Source organism: Musca vetustissima, unplaced genomic scaffold (genome assembly GCF_032173495.1).
Source record: "Musca vetustissima isolate MV318-11 ecotype Yass unplaced genomic scaffold, APGP_CSIRO_Mvet_v1 utg246419, whole genome shotgun sequence".
Lineage (NCBI taxonomy): Eukaryota > Metazoa > Arthropoda > Insecta > Diptera > Muscidae > Musca > Musca vetustissima.
This window is the reverse complement of record NW_026889259.1, coordinates 1-12,680: the sequence shown is the minus strand read 5'-3', so window position 1 is coordinate 12,680 and position 12,680 is coordinate 1. Positions and strand designations below refer to the sequence as shown.

At 32.9% G+C, this 12,680-nt stretch overlaps 1 protein-coding gene across 1 annotated transcript; it reads right to left on the bottom strand.

Annotated features, from left to right (window-relative positions):
• Positions 1-19: 19 nt before the first annotated feature.
• LOC133336941 (helicase domino-like) lies at positions 20-11,603 on the bottom strand (the record flags this gene model as incomplete). The annotated part of the gene is made up of 4 exons (XM_061545208.1): positions 20-1,327; positions 3,567-5,690; positions 10,975-11,161; positions 11,272-11,603. Coding segments are annotated over 4 exons (3,951 nt in total), but the record flags the coding sequence as incomplete, so codon positions are not given.
• Between the last annotated feature and the right edge of the window lie 1,077 nt (positions 11,604-12,680).

Sequence of the window (12,680 nt, the reverse complement as noted above, 5' to 3'; positions counted from 1 at the left end):
CTCGCCATCTTTGCCTTTTTTATTTTGTGGAATTATCCTCATCTGATTCGTCATCATCCTGGGGTTTCATTGTTTTGCCACCTCTTGACCGCAAGACTGGTTGTTGGCGGGAACGTAAATAGTTTCGATTTGAGGTAGCCCTTCTTTCACTTAGCTGGCTGCGATGATTACCCGCTGCTGCCCTTGCTGCAGCCATTGATGTGCGTGTGGTCTTTCTATTGGTTGCATGGGAAGAGCTGGTATCCAAAGATTGACGCAATGATTTGCGTCGCATAACCTTTGGAGATTTCTTAGTAAAACTACCACGTAAAGATCTTAATCTACTACGACGACTCAGTTGTTGACTTTCATATTCACCATCATCATCTTCGGTATTTTGATTGTGATCATCTTCTACATCGTCCTCATCATTAGATTCCTGTTCATGGTCATTTTCATTGTCCTCGTCTTCGTCCTCATCGGCATTGCTAACCTCATTATCATCTTCCTCGTTTTCGGTCCCCTCCTCAAGATTCTCCTCAGTATCATTTTCCTCATCGTCATCTTCTTGGTCTTCATCATCATCCGCATCCTCCGCATCTTCAACTTCTTCCATTGTATCCTCATTATTCTCACTACCACTAACTGCCGTTTCCTCATGATCATCTTCAAGTTCGCTTTGATTTGAATCATCCCCCTCTTCCCTAACTTCCTCCTCCGAATCGTCATTATTTTCACTTTGTTCTCCCTGGCTATCATCTTTCCTAATTCCACCGCTAAGTCTAGTCGTCCGGCCACGTTTTTGTTGGTGCTGCCGTCGCTGTCTACTCCTATCAACGCTAGAGGTAGTCCTGTTACGACTATTCTTTTGTACATTTAATTGTTGCTGCTGCTGTTGTTGCCTACTACTTATACGACGTTTACGTCTGGTGTTATCACCATCCGTCGCTTCCGCCGCTGCCGCCCCACCTCTTCTAGTTGAGGTTCGTGCATTTACATTTCTACTGTTACGTAGCTGTTGCAAACGCCGTCGTTTATTGTTGGCAGCAGTAGCGGAACCTCTATCACGATTTCTAGCCATATTTGTTCTTTTGCTATTAGTCTTAACATTAGTTTTTTGTCTATTAACCTGATTTGTGGCATCCTTCCGTGAATATGTCAACATTTCATCATTTTCCGCTTCCTGCTTGAGCATTTCTTCCTCCTTTTGTAGGGCGGCCAAACGATTGGCTTCCCATTCACGTTTTTGCGCCTCGAGTTCTTCTTCGGCGGCACGTAATTGTTCCGCGGTCCAAGCGGCACCGGTTTCTTCCACAAAACGCATAGCATAACGTTCGATGGGTGAGAGCTGTAAAAAGTAGAATAAAAAAAACAAACAAATTTATTATAAAGTGATTCGAATTTGGATTAAAAATTTTGAAAAATGGTAAGGCCTTTCAATGGAAATCAAAACAAGAGATTGGATCGGTAGCAAATTCTGGTCATATAAGTAATTATTGTTTAACGTTGAGTGATATAATCAGGCGTGGGAAATATCGCTTTAACTATGTCTGAACGTCAATTTAAAAATATAATAATTCATCTAGGCATTAAATATTTGCGTTCAATGTCAATTCCCTGTAGAGGATGAGACGCATTCAACATTAAATATTCCAATGCCAAAAAAATCGAACTAAGAATTAAAAAAATAAAGAAAACTGTTTAACGTTGAGTGATATAATCGAGTGTGGGTAATAATCACTTCGACTATGTCTGAACGTTAATAATAATTAAAACTTTACATATTTATATAGGCATTAAATGTTTATATTTCAAATTATATACCCATAAAATAGAGAAAATTAAAAACGTTAAACATTTAGTGCCACAAAGTAATAAATATCAGTACAAAAAATTCGAATTAATAAAAGAGAATAGGTTATAAATTACCTAAATGACCTTGTTATATAATTATTAAAAAAAAAATATGTATTATTGCAAAATATTTTTGACACAAAACTGTTTAACGTTGAGTGATATAATCGAGCGTGGTATATAATCGCTTCGACTATGTCTGAACGTTAATAATTAAAAATTATTAATCTAGGCATAAAATGTTTGTGTTCAAAATTATATTCATATGATGAAAATGATCAACTTTAAACATTCAATGCCAAAGTTCAACACCAGTAAATAAAGTAGTCAAATCGGGCTGGGCCGACTATATGATATGCTTCACCACTTTGGGGGTATATTCTACATATGCATTTCAGACTAAATTCAGTACGCTATGCCAAATTTTGTGCAAATCAAACGAAATATAGGGACTTTTGTGCACGATTTACATTTAATCGGGAGAAAATATATATGGGAGCTATATCTAAATCTGAATCGATTTTCACGAAACTTAGCACACATCATTCTAGACTCAATTCAATAGGCTATGCCATATTTCGTGCAAATCGAAAGATATATAGGGACTTTGGTGCAGCATTTACATTACATTAAACGAAGGAAAATTTATATGGGAGCTATATCTAAATCTGAATCGATTTTCACGAAACTTAGCACACATCATTCTAGACGCTGTGCCAAATTGAAAGATATATAGGAACTTTGGTAAACCATTGACATTAAATCGGGAGAAAATATATATGGGAGCTATATCTAAATCCAAACCTATTTTCATTAAACTGAACACACACCATTCTAGACTTAATTCCGTACGCTGTGCCAAATTTTGCGCAAATCGAAATATATATAGGGAATTCGGTACACGATTTACATTAAATCAATTTCATCTAATTCGGATAATAAATGCGAAATTTAAAATTGATTGGTGTTCACAGGATTTCCGAATTTAATTTTTTTTTAATGCCCCATAAAAATACCTTATGTGTATGACCCATGTTGCGATTAAATCAATTAATCTTTTAATTCCTCAAATGATATCTGTATGACGTTGAGTGATATAATTAAGCGTAGTCAAATCGCTTTAACTATGTCTGAACGTCAATGAGAGAATTTATCTGGGCACTCAAAATATTCGTGTTCAAAAACAAAGAATAACATATTTTTCAACAATAGATATTTAATGCCCATATAATATATTTTAAATAACTTACAAACTGTAAATCAAAAAAAAATGTTTGACGTTGAGTGATATAATCAAGCGTGGTATAAAAAATCGCTTTAACTATGTCTGAGCGTCAATTGTAAGGTTTATCTAAGCATTTAATATTTGAATTACAAAATTAAAAGTTTTGCAAAAACAATAATATTCAATGCTACCAGAAAAACATTAAAAAATGTCTATTATACTTTCATGAGATCATTGTTAAAATAATTCCAATAAGTTTTGTATCCCTTCCTAAATATTTAATTTTTTTGATTTCCATTAAGTAGGAATTTTTAACCAATAAATTCATCATCAAGGACCTTGACTTTAAACATATACAAAATATAAATACGTTTCCCAAGACAAAAATATTTTCAACTACGTCCACAACGGAGTCTACGATCCCAAAGAATCCCAGTCCTTCTCGGCCAACGACTGGCAACCCATTGCACATTGTGTAAAACCAAATTATTTTAAAAACTCAACTAACCTGTTTAACCAAATTTTGCATTTCCAAATCGGCTTTACTGAGTTCAACATTAGCGCCACCACCCTCAGTATTTGTGGCAACTTCTTCCAGCGGTATATTCTCATCAAATTCTGCCAAATCGGCAGCAGCTTCCGCTCTAGCCGTTTTTGCCGCCTGGACATCTTGTTCATCCTCGGCAGCAGCAAGAGCACTTTCGAAAGCCTTCAACGATTGTTTTTCCAAATCAATTTCATTGCTCTCGACAACAGTTGATGACGCCGATGACGAAGGTGCTGTTTCACTTGATTGAGATGAGGCAATAGCTGGTACACCAGCTGCTGCTCCCGCCGCTTCACCCTGTTGTTGTTGCTGTGTATCCACATTGAAAAGATCCTTAATTGTGGAACTCTTAAAGTACGACGTGGTAAAGTTTCCACCCTCAATGGCCATATCACTAAGCATTCGTTTTTGATTGGCTTTCTTTAGGATGTTCACTTCGATGGTTTTCTCCGAAACCAAACGGTAAATGTGTACATCTCTTGTCTGACCAATGCGATGACAGCGATCCTGCGCCTGAGCATCCATGGTGGGATTCCAGTCTGAATCGTAAAATATCACAGTATCTGCACCCGTTAAATTAATACCCACGCCACCGGAACGTGTCGAGAGTATAAAACAGAAAATGCGTTTGTCCGTATTGAAGCGTTCCATTAGTATTTGCCTCTGCTCCACTTTGGTAGCACCATCCAAACGCAAATAAATGTGGCCATGATAGTTGAGGAATGCCTCCAAAACATCCAGCATTTTTGTCATTTGTGTAAAGATCAGGACGCGATGATGATTGTATTTGAGTTGCTTCAAAAGACCATCCAGTGTCTGCAGTTTACCACAATCGTATTGGATGAGACGTGGATCGGGGAATTGAGTGGTCATTGCCGATATGATGGGATGTAACAACGCCAATTTTGGTGACATTTCCTTTTGTATTGTTTGCTCGATGGCACGTTCCCGAGTCATGCGTACAGATGCCAAATTATTCACATAGAAACGTATACGTGGTGCACAAGCGGACGGTACATAGATAACATAATTCTGAAAGATGTGTTTAAGGTCCTGGCAACGTTTTTCATAATTTTTCAGAATTTTATTCAGGGTCCAATTATCATTTGAACGATGCATGGCAGTGTTGCAATTTGTATAACCTCTGGTCTGCCAAGTGGAATACTGCAACAGCCGACTGCCCTCCGAACAATGTTCAATGGATTCACGACAATCGGCTCCATAGATGGGTGTGGCATCGGTACGTCTTTTATTGACATTTGCCATCAATTTCAGCCGAGCCAATCTTTGCTCTTTGCGTTGTTGCAAAATTTCCGACATATTGAAAATGGGATCCAGTTCCGAAGTATTATCCTCATCAGCAGCAGTAGCCGCCGCCACAGCTTCAGTCTTGAGTGTAGAAACATCAGTAGAAGTAGAGCAGGTAATATTTGTGGTGGTCTTGACTTGTTGTGCTAAAACTTTTACCAATGCCTTGTCATCGATAAACTTTTCCGTTTTGATATTATCCACCATCATGTCATCCAAACTCAGGGGATCTTGCAGACGCATTTGTTTGGCAGGTGTTGGGCCGCCCATGGGCGATGACAACGATGATGATGTAGACGACGATACAATTGTAGGAACAGAGGATCTTGTTATCGAGCCAGGTGTAATGGGACCCAATTTCGGCGCACCAATTGGATTAATGACGTTGTTGATACGCTTATTAATTCGATTACTTCCAGTCTCAACAATATCACGCGATGTAAAACCCATGTTGTTAGTAATGGACGCCGCCGCCACCACTGCTGCTGCATTAAGAGGTACAAATTTATTACCCTCCATTTTCATGGCTGGACTTGCTCCCACCTTTACCATTTGTTGACTATGAGCACTGATGTTCTGTTGCACTCGAGTATCACGTATCCTTATATGGAATTTATATTTTCCCGTTGGACATCGTGGTGGTGGATCCGGTAGACTATCAATTTCTTCGATTAGTTTACGTGGCGCCGCCAATAGACGAGATTTATGTGACACATATGCTGTGAGGGTTAACTCCAATTCAATTAGGAGTAGATTTAGGGAGTGTAAATCAATTTGCTGTAATGAAAAGAGGAGAAAGGGATAACAGAAAAAAATTATTATTGTTTTTTTATAAAAAAAAATCGATTTCTATTTTATTTCCTTAAAGAAAAAAAAACAGTACAAATAATTAAATATATATCACAGAAATTATTGTAGATAATAATAAGAGGTGAGTAAATTTTACATCCTTGTCCACCCCTCTACCTAGAACCCTGGGTTTTTTGACGGTTTGCAACTTGGCAGCCAAATGTCTTTTGGCTTCCAAGTTCTTGACATGGTAAGACAAACAAAAAATGCATCCCGAAACTGGAAGCATTAGCATGACTATTTAACGACTTTGTAGTTTAATCTAATAATACTGACTTTCGATGCAAAAAACAAGTCCGTATTAGCGAGATTATTCAGATATTTTATATAAGCATTTTAGCGTAGTTACTTAACTATAAAATAAGTTAAGTCACTGATTGAAATGCTATAGAATTTCCGCAGAACAGAATATTCGACAAATTGTTTTTCAAAAAAAAAAAATCCTACCAGAACTATTTTTACAAATGCTTGTAGTCTAACCTATTAATACCGACTTTCTGTAGGGAAAAACAAGTCCGTATTAGCGAGATTATTCAATTATTTATAATATAAGCATTTTAGCGTAGTTCATTAACTATGGCATTTGAGTTAAGTCACTGATTGAAATGCTAACCAGCAGTAAGGAAAGTAATAAATTCGGACTGGGCCAACTATATGATACCCTACACCATTTTGGGTATATTCTACATAGTATCCTAACAAATGTCGAATAGAACGAAATATATATACATATAAGAACTTTGGTCACCATTTCAATTAAATCGGTCGAAAATATATATTGAAGCTAAATCTGAACCGATTTTCCCGAAACTTAACACACGCCATTCTAGACGCAATTCAGTGAGCTATGCCAAATTACACACCATTTACCTTAAATCGGACGAAAATATATATATGGAGCTAAATCTGACGGAACTTTGTTTCCAGTTTTTCAATAGTTCTTGTAGTCTAATCTATAGACCTCGGATTTTGCATATTTGCATATTTTTTAATAATGAAGATATCGAAATTCTGATTGGACACAAATTCGTTTCAAAGGATTTAGAATTATTTGAAGGGTTCATATTTTTTAATTTTTTGCATATTTGCATATTTTGCATATGCACGAGATATGCAAAAAATATGCAAAATATGCAAAAAATATGCAAAATATGCAAAAAATATGCAAAATATGCAAAATATATGCAACATATGCAAAAAATATGCAAAATATGCAAAATATATGCAAAATATGCAAAAAATATGCAAAATATGCTAGGTCGATATGCAATAAATATGCAAAATATATGCATAAAATATGCAAAATATATGCTAAAATATGCAAAAATATGCAAAATATGCAAAAAATATGCAAAATATGCAAACATATGCAAAATATGCAAAAATATGCAAAATATGCAAAAATATGCAAAATATGCAAAAATATGCAAAATATATGCAAAATATGCAAAATATGCAAAAAGTATGCAAAATATGCAAAATATGCAAAAATATGCAAACATATGCAAAATATGCAAAATATGCAAAAATATGCAAAATATGCAAAAATATGCAAAATATATGCAAAATATGCAAAATATATGCAAAATATGCAAAATATGCAAAAATATGCAAAATATGCAAAATATATGCAAAATATGCAAACATATGCAAAATATGCAAAAATATGCAAACATATGCAAAATATGCAAAAATATGCAAAATATGCAAACATATGCAAAATATGCAAAAATATGCAGAATATGCAAAAAATATGCAAAATATGCAAACATATGCAAAATATGCAAAAATATGGAAACATATGCAAAATATGCAAAAATATGCAAAATATGCAAAAATATGCAAAATATGTGCAAATATGAGCAACATATTTCACATATGCAATCATTTTAATCAAAAAAAAAAAAAAAATTCAGGGTAGTTTTCGAATTTGTGTGCTTTCTTTATTTTTAACCTATAGAAATCTAATTGTGTATGTATGCGTTTCATGGTTCAACTGTTAGATTTTTGGGGCATTATGAAAAATTTGCTAAATATATGTATAAAACATGCAAACATATATAACCGTTATATGGCGATATACTAAAACGTGGACCGATAGTAATAATAATATATGTGCAAAATTTCAAAGTTCTATCTTTAATATTGCGACCTAGCATACCGTGCATATATTTTGCATATTTTTGCATATTTTGCATATGTTTGCATATTTTGCATATGTTTGCATATTTTGCATATATTTTGCATATTTTGCATATTTTTGCATATTTTGCATATCGACAATGCATATTTTGTATATTTTTTGCATATATTTATCGCATATCGACCTAGCATACCGTGCATATTTTTTGCATATATTTTGCATATTTTTGCATATATTTTGCATATTTTTGCATATTTTGCATATTTTTGCATTTTTACAAATTTTGCATATCGACAATGCATATTTTGTATATTTTTTGCATATATTTATCGCATATCGACCTAGCATACCGTGCATATTTTTTGCATATTTTGCATATTTTTGCATATTTTGCATATTTTTTGCATATTTTGTATATTTTTTGCATATATTTATCGCATATCGACCTAGCATACCGTGCATATTTTTTGCATATATTTTGCATATTTTTGCATATATTTTGCATATTTTTGCATATTTTGCATATGTTTGCATATTTTGCATATCGACAATGCATATTTTGTATATTTTTTGCATATATTTATCGCATATCGACCTAGCATACCGTGCATATTTTTTGCATATTTTGCATATTTTTGCATATTTTGCATATTTTTTGCATATTTTGTATATTTTTTGCATATATTTATCGCATATCGACCTAGCATACCGTGCATATTTTTTGCATATATTTTGCATATTTTTGCATATATTTGCATATTTTTGCACATGTTTGCATATATTTTGCATATTTTGCATATCGACAATGCATATTTTTTGCATATATTTATCGCATATCGACCTAGCATACCGTGCATATTTTTTGCATATTTTTGCATATTTTGCATATTTTTTGCATATTTTGCATATTTTTTGCATATTTTGCATATTTTTTGCATATTTTGCATATTTTGCATATTTTTGCATATTTTGCATATCGACAATGCATATTTTGTATATTTTTTGCATATATTTATCGCATATCGACCTAGCATACCGTGCATATTTTTTGCATATTTTGCATATTTTTGCATATTTTGCATATTTTTTGCATATTTTGCATATTTTTTGCATATTTTGCATATTTTTTGCATATTTTGCATATTTTTTGCATATTTTGCATATTTTTTGCATATATTTTGCATATTTTTTGCATATATTTTGCATATTTTTTGCATATTTTTGACATGACCCCAAATATCGATCAATTAAAGCATGAAACGCCTAAATACAAAATTTGAGTCCAATCGGATAAAGCATAAAAAATATGCAAAAATCCGAGGTCTACTAATCTATTAACACTGCCTTTCGAAAATGACACAAGACAGAGTTAGCGAGATTATTCATTAAAATTATTGATGTAAGCATCTTAGCGTAGTTCTTTAACTATAACAATGGGAGTTAAGTCACTGATTGAGATGCTAAAAAAAGGCGATATGGAACAAAATTTTATAATATTTGCTCCTATTCCATATTAAAACAATTTTATTCTGGCTATTGAATCACAACATGTAGTCTAAAATATCTATTCTGGCTGTTGAACACAAGGCCACAATAGCGAAAATTAGTCTATATATTTTCTTTAAGCATCAGTTAGATTTTAAGTCACTTTCAAAACTATTGAAAAAAAGTGGTTATGAAAGACATTTTTGATGCTAAAAACTTTGGTCTAAATAATCATCAATTGTTGTAGCTTAATCTATTAACACTACCTTTCGAATAATGTAACAAGATAGAATTAGCGAGATTATTCAAAATTATTTGATGTAAGCATCTTAGCGTAGTTCGTTAACTATGTAAAGTAAGTTAAGTCACTGATTGAGATGCTATAAAAACGACATCGTACAAAATACTTCTAAAACATAGTATATACTAATAATACTTTCCAAAAAGTATATATTCGGACTATTCCTAATAGGAAAAATCTGCTAAGCAGATATAAATATATATTTCATATAAATATTGTTGTTTAATCTATTAACACTGTCTTTCGAAAATCAAACAAGACAGAGTTAGCGAGATTATTCATTGTTCTTAATGTAAGCATCTTAGCGTAGTTCATTAACTATGTAATCGGAGTTTAGTCACTGATTGAGATGCTAGGACAAGAAAAATACATTTCAAAATACCTCTAAAAAAGCATTTGTAGTCTAAAATATCTATCATGGATGTTTAACAAGTCCATAATAGCGAAAATCAGTCTTTAGTTTAATATAAGCATCATAATTAAAACTCATAACATTCACAAAATATTTCATAAAAAATGAGGTTAGGAATGTTATTTGTTGATGCTATACTTCAATATAAATGTAAGGGAATATTTAAAAAAATGAAATTTTTTATCAAAATGTTGTCTCAATCGCACCAATATTGGCAGTATGGTGCTCTATTTACATACAACGAATCTGTTATATGAACCGAATTCAACATAACTCCGATTTCAAAAATCTGGACCTAATTCAGAACTCTGTTCAAAATTTTGTCTCAATCGGACCAATATTGACAAGAATGGTGCTCCATTCACATAAAACCGGACTAAACTATATTTGGGAACTATATCTAATCTGAACCGATTCCAACAAAACTTGGCTTATATCAATATAGGCCTAATTAAGTACGCTGTGTAAAATTTGATCTCAATCGGACAAATATTGGGAGTTTAATGCATCATTCAAATTGTATATTGGAGCTATATCTAAATCTAAACCGATTTCAAACAAAACTTCGCATACATCATTTGGACCTAAGTCAGTATACAACCCTAGGTGGTAAAATCCCCATATTATTTTTATTTATTCATTCATGTAATACAAGGCCTATAAGACCATATTTAATGTTACGTAGTTAACAACAAACCCGAGCTTATAAAAACTAATATTCACTATAAAATACTAAAATTTTAATTTTAAATATTTTCTTCTTGGCTCCCTACATCTTCCTATAGGGTATCTCGACGAATACTATAGAATCAGCTTTTAAATTTACCAAAGGGATCAATGTCGTTAAATACTTCGTTATTAGAAAACTTACCGTAAATGGATCATATTCCATTAGATCACAGACCAAACGTGACGTTTCAAATGTAATACCCTCCATTTGAAATGGTGATATCGTTGGACGTACTTCAAACATATTCGGATGATTGCAGACTTTACGCAATTGCATTAAAATATTTATAACACTCAGCAAATTGCCAGTTTGCAAGGTTTCCTTTGTTCTGTAAAAAAAAAGTGAAATACAATACAATTAAAAATCATATTCTATTTAATTTGAATAAAGAAAAAAAAAACATGGAATTTTTTCCCATTTTGTGGCATACGAACTTACTTCGCTCGACTCATAAAATCATCGTACAGATAACGTTGACGATTCGACAGACGACACATAACAACATGTTCGTATTTTTTGGGCATTTGTTTTTCGACTTCCTTTTTAAGGCGTCGCAACAAGAACGGCCGTATAACTTTGTGCAGACGTTGTATTAACGTCTCATTATATTCCATATTGCCTTCAATCATGCCGGTCATTGGATTAGAGAACCATTCTTTGAATTCACGATGCGATGAGAATACATAGGGCATTAGGAAATGCATAAGTGACCACAATTCCATAAGATCATTTTGTAATGGTGTACCGGTGAGTAGTAAACGTCTGGAAGAGAAAGAGAATAAATCAAATTAGTATTCAAAATGAAGATTGATAAACTATATAAACATATTTATAACATGCATTTTTATAAATTTTTAAGAACTAAGATGTGTCTAAAAAAGAATTAGATTCCCATTTGCAAGTATTAAAACATACAAATAAATTGGACAATTTTTTAATTTGAAATATTAGAATGTTCACTAATTCTAATATTGTGACTGGTAAACAGTTGCACAATAGCGAAAATTAGTCAATGTTTTATCTAAGCATCGTTACGAAATGTCAAATAGTTTTTCTTGATTGTACGTAATTCATATCAAGTATTTGACTTTGATGCTATGATAGACAAACACCAAAACTATTTTCAATTTCCATGTAGTTTAATCTAATAATACCGGCTGTTGGTTTATTTATAACGAACCGATATTAGCGAGATTATTCCAAAATTTTAATATAAGCACTTTAGCGTGGATCAATAACTATATGGATAAGAATTATATCACCGATTGAAGTGCTACATATTTATAGTGGACTCAGAAAGCAAATTAAAATTAAAAAAAAAATCATAATTTTTTCTTCTATAGAAAAAATCTGGTTTCGGTTAATGAAGAATTTTTTCCGTAGAATAAAATCAGGATTCAGTATAACAGGCGTTAATGGAGAATTTTTTCTGTAGAAGAAAATCAGGGGAGCTTTTGGGAGCTTTATTTAAATCTGAACCGATTTTCACGAAACTTAGCACACATCATTATAGACACTATTCAGTACCCTATGTCAAATTTCGTGCGTATCAAAAGATATTTAGGGACTTTGGCGCACCATTTACATTATATCGGACGAAAATATATATGGGAGCTATATCTAAATCTGAACCAATTTTCATGAAACTTAGCACGCATTATTTTAAACACAATTCAGTACGCTATGCCACATTTCGCACATCGAAAGCCATAGAGGTACTATGGTGCACCATTTACTTTAAATCGGACGAAAATATATATATGGGAGCTATATTTAAATCTGAAATTGAAATTTTTCCCAATTTCAATGGGGTTCGTCCTTGGGCCAAATAGATGAGCTGTGCCAAA